We start from the raw sequence: 22,941 nt of genomic DNA, 5'->3' as shown, positions 1-22,941 counted from the left end.
CACACACACACACACACACACACACACACACATGCACATGTAAGCACTCACGCACACACAAGCAAGTGCCTACGGCCCTACGCACACACACACACACACACACGCACACGTAAGCACTCTCTCTCTGCGTTTCACTTTACCATAAAACTTCCAGTTACTTTTTTATTTTATTTTTTATTTTACCAGACGTTTGAGTTCACAACTTTTCGAGTATTGTAAACTCCCTCTTAACCCTGTCAAGGAACGTTCTCTTTTTTTTTTCTTTTAAACTCTACCTGCTAATTCCATTGTCGACAACCGTCCATTCAATTGATCATTACACAGTAATGACTAATCACATTTTCCCCAGCCGCCATCACATTCTTGTCTGTCACCCTCCTTGGCCATTGTGTCCAATTTTTTTTTTCAGGGGCCTCAAACCCCTGAACCATACGGCGGCCTTTAACCCCGTACTTTTATCATACAATACGCAGCTAGAGCCTCTAACTCTAACCCGTGCAATTTATCGTACAATACGCAGCTAGAGCCTCTAACTCTAACCCGTGCAATTTATCGTACAATACGCAGCTAGAGCCTCTAACTCTAACCCGTGCAATTTATCGTACAATACGCAGCTAGAGCCTCTAACTCTAACCCGTGCAATTTATCGTACAATACGCAGCTAGAGCCTCTAACTCTAACCCGTGCAATTTATCGTACAATACGCAGCTAGAGCCTCTAACTCTAACCCGTGCAATTTATCGTACAATACGCAGCTAGAGCCTCTAACTCTAACCCGTGCAATTTATCGTACAATACGCAGCTAGAGCCTCTAACTCTAACCCGTGCAATTTATCGTACAATACGCAGCTAGAGCCTCTAACTCTAACCCGTTACTATTTGCTTACTCGTCAGTGAAGCAGCCCGTCATGGTAATCTTGACACAATGACGTGAGTGGTATAACTTTTATGCAATGGTGGCTACGGCAAAATGCAACCAATCTATCAAAATGCAATCAATCAATCAAAATCACCACTCTGTGTCTGGGGTACAATTCTGTGTTTGACTTACAGACCTCAGGACAGACTCCTAATGCAGATTTTATCTAAAAAGAAAGGTTCTGCTTACCTTGAATTATGTTTTGGCCATGTGAGTCTGTCCAGAAGATTTCAAGAGAAGGTCCAATTGTCAGCGTGTCATCTCGGACGAAGCCCCCAAATTGTTGCGTTTGACCAGATGTTCCTCCAAGTGGGATGTAAAGCGCTGGTCAGTCCCAAGTTCCTTAATGACATATAAACTGACTCAAAGGTACCACCAAGCACAGAATAGGTATTTTGTAATTTATTGTCAAATATTTGAGAATAGAGACCAGCCTCGAACAACACATCCAAATGCGTAGCCCAAGTTGATCTGGCATTCCAAAGGAAAAAGCAACTCTTTTCACTCAAAGAAAGCCCCCATCTCCCCCCCCTCCTCTCAACACTGATAAGAAGAGAGACTTGGGGGTTGTGTTCACATTCCTGATGGTTTACGACCCTGTCTAAACAGGCAATCTGAAGACAAAGAGAAACTAGTATACAGAGTAAAATTAAGGAAAAATATGAGCTGATTCAAACATGATTATGAATAAAGAAATAGCTCTTAAACATATGCATTATCCACAATGGATAGATGGATTTTAAGCTAGTTTAGCAGTTAACATCTATTAGCATGGCTGCTCCTGTCTTTCTCTTGGTGCACAACATGTTTAGCCTCGCCTTACAGTGATAATGGTACAAATGCAGTTTATGTGCTGCAATTGAGATTAATATTATCAATTTAGGTGAGCGGCTCCTCACTGTGTATGGAGACACATAAATTACCTGTTAGCTTGACAGTGGGGGGAGTAAACATTAATACAGTGTCAGCCAGAGGAGATTGGCATTTGTGATTAGCATTTCAAGTTCAAGTTTATTATTCTTCGGTCATTAAAGGTATTAATCAGCAATAGCGATCATGGTGTGGTTCCCCCGCCGTGGTTCCCCGGCGCCACAGTCCAGGACAAGCATAGACTTGTTCTCCTCCAGGACCAGGAGGCGTGTGGGTCGGATCACAGCTGACTCTTCTCACCCTGGACACAAACTATTCTCCCCTCTCCCCTCAGGCAGGAGACTACGCTCCATCCAGACCTACACCTCCTGCCACCTGAACAGTTTTTTCCCCTTGGCCATCAGGCACATGAACAATAACTCCTAACAGTAGCTCCTTGAATTCATTCCTTGAATTCCTTCTAAGTCTATAACAAGATCTGATAGCTCAGTTACAGTTCTTTTTATTACCAAATATGTGTTATATGTGTTTTAAGTTGCACGATTGCACCAAGAAAAATTCCTAGTTTGTGAACCCGTTCTCAAACAATGGCAATAAAACTATTCTGATTCTGAATCTGATTCTGATGTACTTGTTCATAAAAATCGGCCGATACTGATCGATATCAAGCTGTAACAGCTTCCTGGAAGTTTTTCTGGGGTTCCTTACATGTTCTTCTGTATCAAATGCCTCCAAGCATGTGTTTATGGAGCTTTTTCTGGGCTGCCTGAACTCCTGTTTTTGTTTTCTTTAGTGTACACTCTTTATTTACTTTTAACAAAGTTTTGAGTTTATTTATTGGCGGTGCATCTCATGCAGAGCTGGTGGAGTCTGCAGGGAACTCAACAGACTCAGAGAAACTGGAGCCAGCGGACATTTGCATCCCTGACTGATCCGCAACTTAAAAGGTATCAACCAGCTTTAATCCGTTTTATCATTTTCAAATACATTTTGAGTGTAAACATTTTTAATGTTGCAACATCCAATAGGGTCGTTAAAAATGCCGTCTGAAATGGCAACAGATAAAAAAAGAGGGCCTGAAGCCACATCCTCTTCTTCGCTTCTGCAAAGATCTCCATCTTCCCAAGCAACTGGATAGAGTTCAGTCAGCTGAATCGCTTCCTGGACGCAACAATGGAAGTCAAGACGGAGTTGCCAAAGCAGAAGTTTGCCAAATGAGGCAGTCTGGGAGTAGGAGAAACAATCTTGGCTGGAAGCTACTTTGAAACAAGATGATGATCGCACTCTAAAGACTGCTGGGGGCATTTACAATATAGTGCATCTGTGACCTACTAAGACAAGGGTGTCGTTTTTATTGAGGCCTATGTCACAATGAGGGCTGCCCTCATAGAGCCACGTTAAATGACGTAGCAGACCTCATCAAAAATGATGTGGCGTACCACATTAAATGACATGGAAGTCCACATTGAATGACGTGACGGGCCACATTGAAGGAAATTGCAAACCACTTTGAATGATGTGGTGGACCACATTAAATGACATGGATTAACTAGTTGAATGATGTGATGGGCCATGCTAAATTATGTGATGGGCCATATCAAATGATGTGGTGTACCAGATTAAATGACATGTAAGTCCACATTGAATGACTTGACAGGCCCCATTAAATGAAATGGCAAACCACTTTAAATGATGTGGAAGACCACATGGAATGATGTGGTGGACCACATTAAATGTCATGGATTAACCAGTTGAATGACGTGATGGGCCACAATCAATTACGTGATGGGCCTTATTAATGTACGTTCTGGGCCACATAAATGATGTGGCAGACCACATTGAATGAAGTGGCAGATCTCATTGAATGATTTAGAAGACCACATTGAATGACGTGATGGGCCACATTAAATGAAATGGCAAATCACTTTGAATGAAGTGGCACCACATCAAATGGCATGGAATACCTCATTGAATGACGGGACGGGCCACATTGAATGAGGTGGCAGACTACATTGAATGATGTGGCAGACCACATTGAATGATGTAGAAGAACACATTGAATGATGTGACGGGCCACATTAAATTAAATAGCAAACCACTTTGAATGACGTGGCACCACATCAAATGACATGGAATACCTCATTGAATGACGTGACGAGCCACATTGAATGAGGTGGCAGACCTCATTGAATTATGTGGAAGACCACATTGAATGACGTGACAGGCCAAGTTAAATGAAATGGCAAACCACTTTGAATGACGTGGCACCACATTGAATGATGTGGAAGACCACATTGAATGACGTGGTGGACCACATTAAACCACATCAAATGATTAGGAATACCTCATTGAATGAAGCAACAGGCCACAATAAATGATGTGGTAGACCACGTTGAGTGACGTTATGGGCCAATTTAAATAAAGTGGCAAACCACACTGAATGATGTGGCACACAACAGTGAATGATGTGGAAAACCACATAAAATGATGTGATAGGCCACATCAAAAGATGTGGCAGACCACAATAAATGATGTGGAGGACAACATTGAAGGATGTGGAAGACTACATTAAATGACGTAGTGGACCACATGAAATGATGTGGCAGACCACATGAAATGATGTGCAAGACCACATGAAATGATGTGGCGGACCACATTGAATGAGGTGGCAGACCACATTGAATGACGTGATGGGCAACATTAAATAAAGTGGCAAACCACATTGAATGAAGTGGCACACAACATTGAATGATGTGGAAGACCACATTGAATGATGTGATGGGCCACATCAAATAAAGTCTCAAACCATGTTAAATTAATGTGGCAGACCACAATAAATGATGTGGAGGACAACATTGAATGATGTGGAAGACTACATTAAATGACGTGGCGGATCACATAAAATGACGTTGCGGATCACATGAAATTATGTGGCAGACCATTTTCAATGATAGGGCAGACCACATTCAATGATGTGGAAGAACACATTAAACGATGTGGAAGACCACATTTAATGATGTGGAAGACCACATTTAATGATGTGGAAGACCACGTTAAATGATGCGGCAACCCACAATAAAGGAAGTGGCAGATCACAATAAAGGATGTGGCAGACCATGTTGAAGGACTTGGCAGATCACATTGAATGACGTGGCGGGCCACATAAAATAACGTCGCGGCCCAGGTCAGGCCCCCGGGCCTTGAGTTTGACACCTGTGTAATAGTACTTGGCCTCATCCTTAAGAATTTAAGAGTCCACCACAAATAAGATGTGGCAGAAGCCATAATGTTTGGCGTCTTCAAGGCCAAGCACAGCAGCATCCACCTTCATGCCGCAGGGAGGAGAATGAGACAAGGACTCAATCTCAGGAACTTTGATATTTGGAAGCAGGAGGCCTAAAAAGAAGCTACCAAAGTGAGCAAGAGGGTTTGATGCAGAAGAAAGCATTTTTCATTGAGATAAAGACGGCAGCTGAGCAGCTTGGTCTAGACAAGCCCATCTTACCTGCTCTGCAACATACTGCAGGTACCCAACAATATTTGTATTTTCTATGTTAGAATCTTAAATTTTTGTTAATAATAGTTAGTATTTTTTTTACATTTAAATCATGATTATTTACTTAAACATATTTGATTAAAACAACACTCAATAATCTAATTTATATGTGGATCAACACTGAATAAAAACACCATGTCCGATTTTATCAGGTAGAAACACTACTCACTGAACATTTAGCAACAATTACTTACTTATATTATCAAAAATCAATCAGCCAAAACTTTATTTTTATACCACTTTTCATACACAGGCAAGTTGCAACACAAAGTACTTTAACAAGTTCAAAAGAAAAGGCAATCACTATTAGGGCTGGGCGATAAAACGATATATATACAGTCGTGGTCAAAAGTTTACATACACTTGTAAAGAACATAATGTCATGGCTGTCTCGAGTTTCCAATAATTTCTGCAACTCTTATTTTTTGTGATATAGTGATTGGAGCACATACTTGTTGGTAGTGATGTCCGATAATATCGGCCTGCCGATATTATCGGTCGATATATGCGTTAAAATGTAATATCGGAAATTATCGGTATCAGTTTTTTTATTATCGGTATCGTTTTTTAAAATTTTTTATTAAATCAACATAAAAAACACAAGATACACTTACAATTAGTGCACCAACCCAAAAAACCTCCCTCCCCCATTTACACTTATTCACACAAAAGGGTTGTTTCTTTCTGTTATTAATATTCTGGTTCCTACATTATATATCAATATATATCAATACAGTCTGCAAGGGATACAGTCCGTAAGCACACATGATTGTGCGTGCTGCTGGTCCACTAATAGTACTAACCTTTAACAGTTAATTTTACTAATTTTCATTCATTACTAGTTTCTATGTAACTGTTTTCATATTGTTGTACTTTCTTTTTTATTCAAGAAAATGTTTTTAATTTATTTATCTTATTTTACTAATTTTTTTAAAAAGTACCTTATCTTCACCATACCTGGTTGTCCAAATTAGGCATAATAATGTGTTAATTCCACAACTGCATATATCGGTTGATATCGGTAATTAAAGAGTTGGACAATATCGGAATATCGGATATCGGCAAAAAGCCATTATCGGACATCCCTACTTGTTGGTCACAAAAAACATTCATGAAGTTTGGTTCTTTTATGAATTTATTATGTGCTAATTATGTGCACTTAATATCAGTAGTTTATTAGCTCTGGGGTTTGCTGAAGAGATGCATGCACCTGCTCTATCTCAGAATGGAAATGTACAGAATTACAATTTGGTTCATGAAAGGGAATTTTAAAATAAAACTGCCTCCCCCTCCTCCTCACCTACATCAGTTCCATGCACACACTAAATGGTGGGATATTATCTTTTCTCATCACATCCAAGGATAAATCCCAAAATCTTCACTAGATTATTGCAGCACCAAATTCATCAATGTTGTATGGAGGGTGTAATGGGACTAAATTAAATAAATAGAAAATTACGTACATGTGTCATTTGTTATTTGGAATTAGATTGTATATTAATTTAATGTAAAAGTACATTCAGTCATATAATTAAGTTAATCTTTATTTATTTAATCATTTAATTCATTATTAATTTGAATATTTTATGATTTAATTAATTATTAATATATGAATGACACCCACATTCATGAAATAATTAAATCATAAAATAATTAATTACATAAATAAATCATCAATTCAATATTTAAATAATTGATTACATTTTTGAATAATTATATGTATTTTACCATTAAATATATGGTGTACACATTTAATAACACATGTATGTATTTAATTCTGATTATAATTAATTAATGACACAATTAAGTAACTTTTTTAAGATTTGTCGATTTATTGAATTTTGTCCCATTTGATACACCATAATGTTGTTATTGAAAAAATGTAATGCTTTATAATAAGTATTTTGCAACCATTGGTAAAGACCAACAAATACAACACAAATAGAACACATTGATGTGTGAATGCAAGGCATGTTTTAGTTATAGAAAGTTTATATATAGAGCACATTCATACGCAAGGCAAGTCAAAGTGCTTTACAGATGCATATGATTACAATAAGGCAAATAAATCTAATAAAAATAATAATTATTTAATTCAAAGCAAAGAGTTAAAATACTTTCAGTTGTCCACTAAGAAGAAGTTTTTTCAGCTTGGATTTGAACGTTGACAAAGTTGAGGCCTGTCTCACATCTTCTGGAAGACTGTTCCAGAATTTTGAAGTGAAATGCAGCCTCGCATGTTTGGTCCGAGCTGTTTTAAAGTCTGAGCAAAAGGAAGACAGTGCAGAAATCTAAGCACTGGACTAATATGGTCTTATTTCCCGGTTCTAGTCTGGACTCAAGCAGCAGCATTCTGAGTGTACTGCAGTTGCTTTACAGCTCGTTTAGGAAGCCCAATGACACCATTACTGTAGTCTAGCCTGTCATTATGCGTTTTTGAAATGAATGTGTACTTACATCATGTTTATAAAACCTTAATAGAGTTGTTTGGATGTTTTTTTAAGAGCTTTTATAGGCAGAATAGAGCAACTCCATTAGACTCCATTGTACTTTTGATCGCATTTATTTACTATTTAAAATGCATAAAAAAACTGACATGTAAAACTTATACAATTTTGATGATAAAAGTTACAATAAAAAAAGGAGTGAGAGCAAGTTCTACTTGTTTGCTTCTTGTTTGTTTTTATTGCTCTGATGTCACTAATAACTACAAGGGCGTGTGTAGATTAAGTGTGTTTTTTTGTGTATTTCAACATGCTCATGCCTGCATTCACACAGCATGTGTTGCAGCCTGCACATAACAAGTTAGCATTCAGAGCAACGCTTACATGCTGCTGTACTAAAAGCAGCAAAGGAGGGGAATGGTTCTGCTTTTACAAGAGGAAAGGTATTTTTTTTGTGTGTCATTTAATGTGCTCTATATGCAAAAATAACCTTAATTATTGCATTTGCAAATTTAACTTTGGTTGATTCATTCATTGTAATACATGTTGACAGCTTAGTAAGGAGCTTTGTTGTGTTGTGGTTACATTACAGCACCCACCTTCTTATTCACTAGAAACTTTTGAGTGCTACTGCATTTTTTAAATGTTGCTGCATTCAGCTTTTGCTAATCTCTGCATAGCAATCCATTCCAACACTTCACCAGAGAAGAAGACCAAACTGTCTGAACTCTACCACAAAATCCAAAGTGACATTACTTTGTAAACGCAAAGCACTGTGAGCATGAGTAAGGTGTGACGTGTCCGACAAGGGTGTGTTCACGCTCATCTGTTGTTTATTCATGCATTTTTTTGTTCATACATGCTCATTAAGGAGTGTCCATTTATTGCTGTTGAATTATTCCGGTTTGCTGCAGTAACTGTGTTTGTGTACCCCCACACACACACAGCTTTGGATTACAATGTGTTACTGAGGATAAATCACTCACGTGCACTGATATATTCAAGGGCGAAACGCCACAGGCGGAGCTGAGATCCGCTGGGAAAAACGAGAGACGACCTAAAAACAGGAAATTCAAGACGGCAGACAACCAAAAAGAGGTGGAAGGAGACTCTGCAGCCATTCCAGCCTTGTCTCAGGTGAGTGAACTGACACAAATGTCGACTCCCTTCAAGACCAGACAGTCCTAACCTGGATCAGCACTTTACTTGTACACTACAGCGCTGCCTCACTGCAAGAAAGTTCCCTTGCCTGTGCACAGTTTGTGTGTTCTCCATGTGCTTGCTCCGGTTTCCTCCCCCAGTTGAAAAACAAGTGTGTTACTGTCCGCTCTCTAAGGTTACCTAATGTTTACATAATAGCGATCAAAGTTGAACTTGAAATTACTATACATTTATTGTCAAAATCTATAAAACCAAAAACCAGTGAAGTTGGCATTTTGTGTCATTCGTAAATAAAAACAAAATACGATGATTTGCAAATCCTTTTCAACTTACTTTATTTTAATTGAATAGACTGCAGAGACAAGATACATAATGTCTGAACTGAGAAACTTTTTTTGTTGTTGTTGCAAATAATCATTAACTTGGAATTTAATGGCAGCAACACATTGCAAAAAAGTTGGCACAGGGGCATTTTTACCACTGTGTTACATGGCCTTTCATTTTAACAACACTCAGTAAACGTTTGGGAACTGAGGAGACCAATTTTTGAAGCTTTTCATTCGGAATTATTTCCCATTCTTGCTTGATGTACAGCTTAAGTTGTTCAACAGTCCGGGGGTCTCCATTGTGGTATTTTAGGCTTCATGTTGCGCCACACATTTTCAATGGGAGACAGGTCTGGACTACAGGCAGGCCAGTCTAGTACCCACACTTTTTTACTATGAAGCCCCGCTTTGTAGAATGTGGCTTAGCATTGTCTTGCTGAAAATAAGCAGGGGCGCCTATGATAACATTGCTTGGATGGCAATATAAGTTGCTCCAAGACCTGTATGTACCTTTCAGCATTATTGGTGCCTTCACAGATGTATAAGCTACCCATGCCTTGGGCATTAATACACCCCCATACCATCACAGATGCTGGCTTTTGAACTTTGCGCCTATAACTGTACGGATGGTTCTTTTTCTCTTTGATCTGGAGGACACAACGTCCACAGTTTCCAAAACATTTTTGAAATGTGGACTCGTTAGACCACAGAACACTTTTCCACTTTGCATCAGTCCATCGTAGATGAGCTCGGGCCCAGCAAAGCCGGTGGCGTTTCTGGGTGTTGTTGATAAATGGCTTTCGCTTTGCATAGTAGAGTTTTAACTTGCACTTACAGATGTAGCGACGAACTGTAGTTACTGACAGTGGTTTTCTGAAGTGTTCCTGAGCCCATGTGGTGATATCCTTTACACACTGATGTCGCTTTTTGATGCAGTACCGCCTGAGGGATCGAAGGTCCGTAATATCATCGCTTACGTGCAGTGATTTCTCCAGATTCTCTGAACCTTTTGATGAAATCCCTAAATTCCTTGCAATAGCTTGTTGAGAAATGTTGTTCTTAAACTGATCAACAATTTGCTCACGCATTTGTTCACAAAGTGATGACCCTCGCCCCATCCTTGTTTGTGAATGACTGAGCATTTCATGGAAGCTGCTTTTATACCCAATCATGGCACCCACCTGTTCCCAATTAGCCTTTTCACCTGTGGGATGTTCCAAATAAATGTTTGATGAGCATTCCTCAACTTTCTCAGTCTTTTTGGCACTTGTGCCAGCTTTTTTGAAACATGTTGCAGGCATCAAATTCCAAATGAGCTAATATTTGCAAAAAATAACAACGTTTTCCAGTTCGAACATTAAATATCTTGTCTTTGCAGGCTATTAAATTGAATATAGGTTGAAAAGGATCTGCAAATCATTGTTTTGTTTTTGTTCACGATTTACACAACGTGCCAACTTCATTAGTTTTGGGTTTTGTACATTTCAAAGGATAAACTGCACTTTTTTGGAATTTTGCCTTTCATTCACAATTCCTATGTAAGACCAAAACATGGTTTTCTTTTTTTTAATGCATTCTAATTTGTAAAATAGGGCCAGTACGAGGTGGCTAACAATGAAGCTAATAGGAGCATTTACATCTTGTGACTTTTAGCGCCGCCATTATCACAGAGAGCTAACTAGCTTATGCAGCTATATTGACATATTGAGCTTTTACTGCTGCATCGCATCTGAGTTAGTGAAAGTTAATTGTAGATTATAAATAATGCCTCTCACCAGGATAGTAGAAGGTTGTGGCTATAAACCGAGAAGTTGGTCAATTTGGACATTCAACTTATACTCAGAGATGGCAAGAAAGATACGAAAATAAGCTCGTTTGCGCCCTCCTTTTTTTTCCTTCTTACCTGCGCAAGGATTATGATTCATTCTTCGTCTAAACGGGAAGATATGAACATCCCATTAGTCGACATACAGAGCAGAAATTGTACAGTGATTGTTTTATTGTATCGGTAGTGTGTATTTTTTGTTTAGCACTTAGCAATACTAATGCATGATGCTTTGTGTTTCACTTGAGATGGATGTGCTTATAATCACTCAGCTACTACAACTCATTCTCCGTATAGTCAGGCTAAAAATATAAGGTTCTGATCATCATTTGCCACAACGGAGTCGTTGTTGTCTGTTATGAGTAGTAATAGTAGTTGTTGTTGAAGTAAATGGAGAACATTGCGATGCATCTGTGAAATTAATACAACGCTATATGCTTAAAATGAGCAAAATATGTAAATATGTACATGTTATGATGAACGTACTAGTTACTTCATTACTTATACGTATACTTAGAGCATGTATATCAAATCAAATCAACTTTATTTATAAAGCACATTTAAAATTTACCACAGGGGTAGCCAAAGTGCTGTACAATGGGCAGGTTAAAAGATAATACGAGAACCGAGCAAACACAACACAACACAAACAGAACACGATAAAAAATAAATAAATAAAATATAAAAACATAAAAACAGGTTCACAGCAGGTGTATTATGGGGCGCCATTGCAGGATGGATATCACTCAGTGTTAAAAGCCATGGAATAAAAGTATGTTTTTAAGAGAGATTTAAAAACAGGAAGAGAGGAGGCTTGTCTAACACTCAGAGGTAGGTCGTTCCAGAGCTTGGGAGCAGCAGCAGCGAAAGCTCTGTCACCTCTAAGCTTCAGCCTTGTGTCCGGGACCGTCAGTAGCAGCTGATCGGCTGATCTTAGGGATCGGGTGGGGCAGTAAGGCTGAAGGAGGTCGGAGAGATATGTTGGCGCGAGGTTGTTTAGACATTTAAAAACAAATAAAAGGAGTTTAAAATTGATTCTGTAACGCACAGGGAGCCAGTGAAGGGACGCTAATATAGGGGTGATGTGCTCACGTCTGCGGGTCTGTGTTAGCAGACGAGCAGCAGAGTTCTGCACGAGCTGCAGGTGGGCGAGGGAGGCCTGGCTAATGCCTACATACAGGGCATTGCAGTAGTCTAAACTGATAAAGGCGTGGATTAATTTCTCGAGATCATGTCCTGATAGAAGCGGTTTCACTTTCGCTATTTGGCGTAATTGATAAAAGCTTTTTTGTACAAAGCTGCTGATTTGTTTTTCGAATTTAAAATCTGAGTCGAACTTTACCCCCAGGTTTGTGACACAGTCGCTGAGATACGGGGTCAGAGTGCCGAGGTCAACGTTGGGGGAAATATATATAAAACGTTGATGGAAGTTTTTGGATATTTTTAGAGCGCTTTATAGACGGAATAGAGCAAATCATTACCTCCATTGCCGGCTGACTTTTGCTAACGTTTATTATTGAGTTAGAATGCATAATAAAAGAAAACATATGTGTTCTTGTCGTACATAAGGATTGTGAATAATATGTACAATTCTAAGAAAAATGCAATACCCTTTTTTCCCAGTGTTTATGTTATGTTTAGTCTTTACAAATAGTTTACATAGAATTTGCATTGAGAGTGGAATACTTTTAAAAACAGGAGAGATGACAGTGTTGCCAAAGTGATCCCACTTTACACAGACTTTAAAAAAACAAAACTAATTGAATACAGTGTAGAATGTATGCCAGGCCAATAGGTGGCGATGTCACTATAACATGCACATGCACTCAATTCAACAACCCGGCGTTCTTTTGCGCATGCCTCCACTGAAAACAATTTTTTTATGTTAAATTGTCATAATTTTTTAGCTTCCATATAACATTTTGTGTAAATCAACACCCAAAACCTAAAATGATTAAGGATGTATACGGATGTGTATTTTTTGGTACCGGTTCCTAATTGGGTCAGTCCATGAGGACTGTTAAGATTCTTCACATATGATACTGTATTTTTTTTCTCTCTATCCAGCTGACCGTAACATGCACGCGCAAAAAAGACACGGGCAGGATCTGATAATCAGCTTGGAATAATCACAAATAAGGAAGCAACACCACACAAAAGATTGTGACACAACAATATTTTCTCCTCAAAAGTCCCTCAAAGTCACACACACTAATACGATTTGTACTGTAAATATTGATTTATTTGTAGTGTAAATATTTATTTCAAACATGTTAAAAAAGAAAAAGAAACCCAAAGCGAAACAAAACAACAACAACAATGTGAAGTGAAGTGAATTATATTTATATAGTGCTTTTCTCTGGTGACTCAAAGCGCTTTACATAGTGAAACCCATTATCTAAGTTATATTTAAACCAGTGTGGGTGGCACTTGGAGCAGGTAGGTAATGTGTCTTGCCCAAGGACACAACGGCAGTGACTAGGATGGCAGAAGCGGGGATCGAACCTGGAACCCTCAAGTTGCTGTCACAGCCACTCTCCCAACCGAGCTATACCGCCGCCCAATGGTCAATTAAATAAAATATTAATAAAAGAAATAACAACATAATCATTTTTCGAACATGATTACAGTTTCACAGTCTAACTAACATGTCAGAAAAGGAGTAGGAAGAAGCAGCGCTTGTTTAATCCCACTCCTTTCCTGTCTAAGAATAATTTCTTACACAATTGTTCACTTCCTTTTCGATCTTAAACACAACAATTAATAAATAAATAAATAAATATAAATACAGTTCACATAGATATGTTGTTAATTTACTGAATTGTGTCAATATTTTACTGAATATGTGATTGGTTATGTATATTAGGTTCAAAAGTTTGATCAATATTCCTATTCCCTGTACTTTGTAAACACTTTGAGTTAGAGCGTTTGAGTTGGTGTTAGTTTGAATAGAAACACACTTTACTCACGACCGCCACTACCGCGCTTCATCAACCGTCCAGGAACCCACAGGCCATTATTAATCCACTCAAAAAAGTGAAAAACTGAAGTAATATATTAATTACTCTGAAGCAAGATACCATCCGCTGACAGGTCTCTAGTCGCCGTCTGACATCACACTATCGTGCTGCGTTTGCGTGGCATCAAAACACACCTTGCTTAAATGCGCATCCGCTTAACATGCTAAGTGATTGTATTGATTTATATTATATATTTCATATGATGTATTATGTTAAAGGTCTGTGCTCTGCACATGAATGCTATACATACATATTTTTTTCTAGCTGCGCTTAGATCCAGTAGAACAAACACTGTCAGCATTTTATTATTTAGATTCCACCTGATGTCTGTTAAAATCTTCGAAAGTGTTGTCTCGGTACGGTGGTTCAACCTAAAACCAGACTGATGTCTCTCTAAAATGTTATTTCTTTTTAAAAAAAAGGTGTTGACTTGGTTCAAAAACATCCATCCATCCAACAGTTTTTCTAAAATGTTACTTAAGAACTGTAAGTTGGATACAGGTTGGTAGTGCATCATTAATCAACAGAGTTCATTCCCGCTTTGCCCGGACAGCTGCTGAGAGTCGATACCAGTCTTCTTAGCATAAAGTGCCACGCCGGCTCCGATGTTAAATTTCTCTTTTATCTTTGACATTGTTCATAGGATCGCCAATGAAGATGTGTCATTGATGAGTCAGGAGTCAAAGATGAAGTTCCATCAAAATGTTGTTCTGCCAAAAGTTGGTCAATTTGATTGTCACGGTGAAAATGGCACTCATTTGCCGCCTGTTGTCATTGTTCCCCTAACTTGGAAACAGAACTCTTGTTTGGTGAATATCTTTATTGACTGCAAAAATGTTATAACAATAACTAAAATAATGTAAAGATAGAACATAAAACAAACGTAACACATATAAAATATAAATAAGTTAAATTTTACACCTAATTTAGGCCAGAGATGTGTAGAATTTGCTTAAAAAAACTAACAGAACAAAAAAGACAAATTAAAACCAATATTGAAATCGTTGTTTCATCGTGAAATTATTATTAGTAGGTTTATACTGGACTGACCATACATCCTCTTTTCCCCGGACTCTTTTGCGGGGCTGTCCGGGCGGGGTTTCTTAAATGCCTCAAATGTCCGGTATTTTGAGTTAGGGTTGCGTGTATTTTCAATGTACGTCCAGGGTTAAGAAGGGGTTAAAAACAAAACAAATTGTGAAGGTGTGCGCACGCAGCAACATTCGTGAGGGAGGGGCAGAGACAGAGAGCGAGACAGTCGAGAGACAGACAGACAAGAGAGAAGCCGAAACGTGAATGCAACTTCACGGATGATTTGCGGGAAAAGTATCTGTGTTTTCGTCCTGGCCGTGACACATGGTAAGCAGAATGCACTGTAAACGTATATATCTGTGGCAAATAAAGTGGCCAACGATCTACAAGCCCATATCGACACTACAAAGCACAAAACAGCTGTGCAGGGCGAGAGCTTGTCTGCTGTTTTTTGTTTAAATTTAATTAACTTGTTTTGAGGCATTATTTATGTTTAGATTATATAGAAGAGGTTATTTTGAATATTTCTACCTCTGCACTTTTTTCCAAAACTGTGAATGTTACAGAATACAAGTGTGACTCATTTTGTTATACTGTCAAGCAGTGTTGGCGTTAACACACTTTTTGTGTCTTTTTAACGCATTGAAATCAGAAAGGACGAATATTTTTTTTTTTACCATTTGCAGCCCACAGCTAATGTTTTAAAGGTCCACGGCACATTCTAAAAATACTATTAAAATAAACAAAAACATAACAAAAGTGAAATAAAAAAGCTTACGGGTGAAATGTAATTTAGAAACAGTTGCAATGTTGACTAATAAAACAAAGCTGTTTTTTTTTCTCTTTCAAACGATTATTGCTCAAAACATAATATTGAATCAAAATCAATGTTATTATGAATTATTGACCTATCAAAGGTTCCAATTACTTCTTATCAAATATTCCACTAAGAAAAATATTTTTGGTGGAAGATTTTGCATATTTTGTGTGTTTGCCATAAAAAACATAGTTTTGTTTGAGAAAAAAGGGCGGAAAACAAACAAACAAAAAAACAACATAAAAAAATTAAAACATTTTGAAATGAGGAATAGATCTGAAGTTGATGTAGACTCCAGAGATTTAAGCGTTAAATATAAAATGTATGTATGCCCTGGCACACCATTATCATCATTTCATGACCCAAGCAAAACACTTTTTACACTTTTATACTGAAATAAATACACCTACAAATTATTAAATAAAAACATAGAAAAAAATACCAGCAGCGGTAAAGTTTAGATCCATGAAGGAAAGAAGAAAGTGAATGAATGTTTATAACTGTATACATTTACATATGCATACAAATTTGTTTTCTTTTGTATTATTTTTTTTAATGAATTAACGTTTATGACAACCTTTTCCCAAAAGACAATATAGAATGTGAGATGTAACAGGATAATGCATACATTTGTCATTTGTTTTCAAAACGCTTACAAAAAGTAAGACCGGACCCCAAAAATTTACTGTGGGACCCCATTTTTATGATTTGATGGGGTCCCTGGAACCCCATTTTGAAAATTCCTAGCGCCAACACTGCTGTCAACAGAGGAGAAAAAATGCTTTATTTAAATAAATATATTATTTATAAAGCATGTTCGAGTATCATTGGCACATTTTCACCTGAGAGTGTCCTCTTTTTGGGATGTCAGAATATGGTCAGCCTATTTATACAATATATGACAAATTATGTACATTTGACTGACAATAGAGGTTTTAAAACTATTGTCATATCGCGATAATGTATGATGATGACACATTCTAGCTGTGTCTCACAAATTTGACAGCGACAAGCGAAAAAAACGTGTCCTCAACGCACTGAAGCATTCATGCTAGCGGCTAATGTCCCCCCGCGGTGCAAAGCCACTTCTAAGTTTGTAATCCTCGGCTCCATGGCGACAAATAAACTCTGTTTCTTACACGTATCATTATCACTGAAGGACGAGGAATAGATAAACTTGCTACATAACGCATTGAAGGAGGATATGCTAACCGTGAGCTAGACCTCTTCAATTTAAACAAGGGTTGGTGGATCGATACAAATATCGACAGTAAGCATACCAAGTAGTATAGTATCAGTTCAATACCACAGTGGTTAGATGGATACTTTTTAATATAAAAAATTTGTCGTTTTTGTTGTTGTTTTCAAACTCAGGAAATAAGTCCGTGGACACAGGTCCGACAAAAACTAAATCATTTAAATCAGAGCCGAGAATAGGAAATAATGAACATCTTTAATTGATATTGTTACACTACTATTGTTTGTTTTTGTCTGATGATATTTGTGATCAAAAATGTAATCATTCAATGGTCATAAACACTTGAAATATCAGTATCAGCATTGATATGACCAATACTGCCCCTGTATTGGATCGATACCCAACTTTGTAGTATTGCCCAAAACTAATGTAAAGTATCCAAACAACAGAAGAATAAGTGTTTATTACATTTTAACAGAAATGTACATAAACCATGTCACGACAGAAAGCAACCAAATATTAGTAAGTTAATTAATAAAAGTTTTGAGAAAATGATACAACCAGAAATGATGCAATATGTTACCACATACGTCTGCGGCTAACTTAATTTTAAATGGTTCTATTATCATCTATAATATATCATGATATATATTGTTACCGCTGGAAACTGCAAGACAGTATATATCGAGATATTGATTTTAGACCATATTGGCCATCCTTAATTAGATTTGATTTTTTCTCATGACCATTTGCCAGGGGTACTCAAGTTTTGGAGGCCCACAAATATTTTTTTCAATGAGGTTTATTTATAAAAGTAGATCAGGTTACAATAATCCTGCTTTCAGATGGATTATTGGCAATTTCAGTGCATTTAGTTTTGTTGTCCTCACCGCTAAATGTTAAGGGAATGTCTCCTCAAAATCCCTGTGCTTTGTCTAATAATGCCGTTTTAAATTTGACATCTTCTTAACAGCGATAGTCTCCTGGCGTATTAAGCACATGGGTCTTGTGCTCGTTGAAGGGAGAATACATGCAAATGATTCAGTCCAATTTTTCTAAAAATGCAGATTTTTAAAATCCACTCGAGTTTTCTTCTTTTTACCCATTTGTTTTTTTGTTTTTTTGTCCTGCCCAGATGTGGGTTTAGGATCAGGGGTGGTCTTTGTGAGTTTGTGAAGCCCTTTGGAACATTTGTGATTAAGGGCTGTATAAATAACATTTGATTAAATGATTGACTTTTTTTATTACCGCCGAATTCACCATTTTTGTGCAAACTACACTCCAACAGCCGGCGAAGTGTGGATATGCGAGTTATATCTGGCCTGTGGGCTGCCTACCGAGGAGGCCTGAGAAATATATACAAGCACAACCAGTGAAATCTACTTTAATATGGAAATATGGGGAAAGTACTACAAAAAAGATCAATTAGAATAATATATAATGTTGGATATAGAGAACATACAAACCCTTTATTTATTGATTCACAAATATTGAAATTCAATGATATGGTGCATTTGCAAACAGCTAAAATGATGTAAAAAGCAAATTATAACCTGCTATCCAATAATGTACAACAATTTTTCTCAACAAAAGAAGAGAAATATAACCTTAGAGGAAAATCTAATTTAAAACATTTGTATGCTCGTACAACACTTAAAACCTTTAGTATATCAGTATGTGGAATTAAATTATGGAATGGATTAAGCAAAGAAATCAAACAAAGCACCAATGTGATTCAGTTTGAGACTGTTCAAACTACAAGTGTTCACAATGTACACAGAACAAGAATTATGATGAATATCTTGAACCCTTTTTTTGTGTTTTTTTTGTAGAATTTTTTTTATTGAGACAAAGATTATTTATGTATTTAATATTTGTTTATTTACTATGGTATATTATTTGTTTATTATTTATTTGTTCAATGTTTTGTTACAGAGAACAAGGAAATAGGATAAAATTGCTTTGGTATGAAAAGGGGTACGGTTAAATAAGCTCAGCTTCTTCCTACTCCTTTTCGGACGTGCTGTAATGAAAGATCTGGAAATATGTGATGAAATACATTGTATTGTATGCATGTTCGACATAAACTGAAACTGAACTAAACTGAACTGAACTGAACTGAATGTCATCTAACCTTTGTCTTATTTAACCTCTTGATAGTACAGGGCCTTAAAATCTGAGCTTCTATTGCTGCAAAAACCCTGGACTTCCTACGTCGAAACTAAGACACAGCAGTCTCACCAGTGCGTCTGAGCCAAAGAAAGCACTGCCCGGTCCACCTCAAAGTAACCTGCAATGTACTGAACCCACCTGCCACTCATTTGCCATGGACAATCTCGAGGTAAAGCCTTCATTGTGAATAATTATCGTATTAATAGATTTGCGTGATTGTGCTCACTGACTGCGTCCACAGCGTGTGTGTTCCTGCTCCGAGAGATGCAACAAAGAGGAGTTTGTCCAGTTGCTGCAGAACTGCCGCCACAATTTGACATCTCTACAGGACAGGATGTCAAAATGCTCCGCCACACAGGTCATCAGCGGAGAAACTGCAGCTTGTAATTGTACGTGTTACTTATCAGCCCTTTTTCTGCTTCTGTAGGCTTTGAGACAAGAAATAACAAACATAGACAAAGGCCTTGTGCAACTTGCCAAGGACACAATCTGTGCCAGTTGCACATGGGAAGGGCCGCACCAGCAAGTCAGTCCACTCCAAGGCCACAAGATGGCGCCAGATCCTAGCGGACAGTTTAAACAACTCTGCTGTACAATCAAGGTAAAGTTAAGTAAGGGGTCAAGGACAATGTTCCCTCTAATCTTTCCTGTGTGTGAGCAAACTCAAAAACTCCCGGAGTATTCAGTGAAGCTCATGTGAGCAACATCAGATGTTTGCACTGTGGCCATACCATCATCACACGTGTCCCAAACCTGACATTAGTTAAACGTTAAGTTAAAGTTAAAGTCCCAACGATAGTCACACACACATTAGGTGTGGTGAAATTATCCTCTGCATTCGACCCATCCCCATGTTCACCCCCTTGGAGGTGAGAGGGGCAGTGAGCAGCAGCGGTGGCTGCGCTCGGGAATAATTTTGGTGATATAACCCCCAATTCCAACCCTTGATGCTGAGTGCCAAGCAGAGAGGCAATGGGTCACATTTTTATAGTTTTTGGTATGACTCGGCCGGGGTTTTAACTCACGACCTTCCAGTCTCAGGGCGGACACTCTAACCACAAGGCCCCTAAGCAGGATTAAAATGTAAAATAAATAAATTAAAATGCACTATTATTAAAATCAAAGGACAGCAGTCATTTCCATAATATTATAAGAGATTTAGCAAATTTACAATGAAAATACCAGGGGGAAAAAACTGTTTTTAATGAGCTGTCCTGTATGTTTAATGTCTGGGTGGGGGGTCCTGCTGTGGAAATAATTTGTACCCTTTTCAGAGATCACATTTACGCTTAAAACATTCACATGTTGCACAATGAGATGTAAACATGGGATAAAGTGTACATTCCTGTAAATATATATTTTTGTTAGCATTTCTGTCTTGTAGTAACAAACATTTCACGATTAATATCCATAAATTAATATTCTTAATAAATGGCAGTAGAATAAGCACAGATCTGATTGGGGAGTCATATTGTAACGACATGGCATGTGTGGCCATAAACGCATCACTGGCTAAGTGCCATGAGCGTGTGTGTTTGGGTGCAAGTGAGAAAGGGAGTGTGGCTGCTGTTGATATAACAGACGACAAAGAGTTTGTTTTGGTTTGGTTTGTACGGCAGACAGTGACTAGTTTTTTTAGAAATAAGTTTCTACTAATGTTTTTTGTGTGGTTACAGCCAACAATAAACAGTTTTGATGGAATTCGTGTCCTCCTTGAAGCATCTGGACAGACGTTAGAATAATTGAACAACTATAACGAACATTGTTTTATCTGTTGGGGCCGCTTGTTATCATTTATCACTCAGAGTTGCATTGCAAATCCTACAGAACAAATTGTTATGTGTTTATTTTGTTTAGAGTTTTGGTTGGATTATATTTTGTGCATGGCATATATTAGCTGCGTGCAGAGGGCGTGTGAGCAGTGCGCACCTTAGAAGGAACGTTGGTCAAGAATACTTATTACGCGATGTAAACAGTCAAGAATAATATCTGTTTTACCTTTAACTATAAATAGTGTATTTTTGAAGGAATAGTTCACACAGGAGGCATGTAGGGCTGCACAATTCTGCAATATATGTGACCACATTTCTCTGGCCTGATTTTTTTCCACACATCCTCACAAAAAAACACACCAATTCTTATTATTAGACTCCTCGTTGTTTTGTTCTGCTTTAAAGTAACTTCCAATGGTCTTTGGACAATTAACGTGGTTGTCCTGCTCCGATCGGTGCGATATCAGCCTAAAAAACAAATATCGTAATTTATCGGCTTGCATCTCAAATCTCCGATACTGCATGCTTTTGTAGTTGATGCGTTTTTCTTTAATTATTGCATTAAACAAAAGGAGCACTGTCTACCAAGTTAAAATCCATGTATGTTAAACATACCTGGCCAATAAAGCTAATTCTGATTCTGATGGACAAGCAGTCCTGCAGCGCGCTCACTTGTGCAAGCGGGACAGCAAGTTAACAATTAAAAAAACCCTCCAGTAAACACTCAAGGTTGGTCTTTTCTTGTGATTTCGTAAAGTCATTTACAAAAGGAAAAATATGGTAGGCTATAAGCTAGCAGCTACACAATGGCTAAGGACACAATAGCACACAAGCTAGAAATGCTTAAATATCCTTAATTGAAAAATATTGTAGTCTTAAACACAACATATGTCAATATCATCAAGTACCACTTCAATTTAAAGACAGCGTAACTCCATTCCAAACAGTTAATAATAAATAGGTTGGTATTTATTTTACCTACACTACCATTGTTCTTGGTTTGATTAATTTCAGTTGATCAAGGCTTTTTTAACATTTCACATTTCAAAATAATAAAAATATCTACGTATGATTCGTGCTGACATCGTATAAGATCAACATTGATATCGACCGACATTCAAGGCACTAGTATTGGTATGGTATTGGAAGAGAAGGACTTTACATTCTTAAAATAAACTAATTAAAAAAAGGGACTTCTGTCAAACGATTATGTTATGATCCGTTGCCTGGATCATGTTTTGTTCTGTTAGTTTGACTTCCTCAGTTCTTTTTTCAGCACCCCTGTGTTTGTCATTTTAGTTGCCATGACTGCAGATTGGGTTCACTTGCCTCTGATTAGTGTTTGAGACGCTCACCTGCTCCTGGGCACTAATCAGAGAGCTACTTATTCCCCTTTCTCGCCACAATCACTCTGGCTTCCATGTTTGCACTACGCAACAGTTAACGACGGCTATATTTTTGATTCTTGATTCCTGTTTGTATGCTAGCTCCCGTGCTAGCCTCTTCCTTAACTTTGCCTCCCGTGCTATCGGCACGCTTGTTTTGTTTTTCCTGCATTTTCCTGCATGATTTATGCAAATAAGTCATTGTCTCACCTGCACATTGCCTCCAGAGTTTCTTGCTGCATCTTGGGAGAACGACCATGCGACCACGTCGTTACAGATGAGATTTTTTAATTACGGTAGATGAATCACATGTTTACATGTTGAGTAATCATGATTCATTGCAGTAAATTACTTGCGTGCAAAATTTTTATTAACTTGAAAAAAGCCCCCAATTTTTTTACACAAATGCAATTTTATTGTCAAACTGTAATACAGGAACATTTT

At 37.7% G+C, this 22,941-nt stretch overlaps 1 protein-coding gene and 1 long non-coding RNA gene across 2 annotated transcripts in view; both read left to right on the top strand.

Moving 5' to 3' along the window:
- The window catches only part of LOC133640838 (uncharacterized), a 43,698-nt gene extending 39,549 nt beyond the window's left edge, over positions 1 to 4,149 (top strand). The window contains exons 2-3 of the long non-coding RNA XR_009824218.1: positions 2,648 to 2,736; positions 2,818 to 4,149. This is a non-coding gene — a long non-coding RNA (uncharacterized LOC133640838). The remainder of the gene's footprint in view (positions 1 to 2,647; positions 2,737 to 2,817) is intronic.
- A 4,608-nt stretch (positions 4,150 to 8,757) lies between these two features.
- Positions 8,758 to 22,941, top strand: part of LOC133640910 (nesprin-1-like) — a 228,250-nt gene continuing 214,066 nt past the window's right edge. The window contains exons 1-4 of the mRNA XM_062034594.1: positions 8,758 to 8,926; positions 19,329 to 19,509; positions 19,582 to 19,698; positions 19,768 to 19,941. Of these exons, the coding sequence (XP_061890578.1) occupies positions 19,495 to 19,509; positions 19,582 to 19,698; positions 19,768 to 19,941 (306 nt within the window). The 5' untranslated portion in view covers positions 8,758 to 8,926; positions 19,329 to 19,494. The remainder of the gene's footprint in view (positions 8,927 to 19,328; positions 19,510 to 19,581; positions 19,699 to 19,767; positions 19,942 to 22,941) is intronic.

The sequence above is a fragment of the Entelurus aequoreus genome, linkage group LG23, assembly GCF_033978785.1.
Source record: "Entelurus aequoreus isolate RoL-2023_Sb linkage group LG23, RoL_Eaeq_v1.1, whole genome shotgun sequence".
Taxonomy (NCBI): Eukaryota; Metazoa; Chordata; class Actinopteri; order Syngnathiformes; family Syngnathidae; genus Entelurus; species Entelurus aequoreus.
This window is presented reverse-complemented; position numbering and strand designations above follow the sequence as displayed.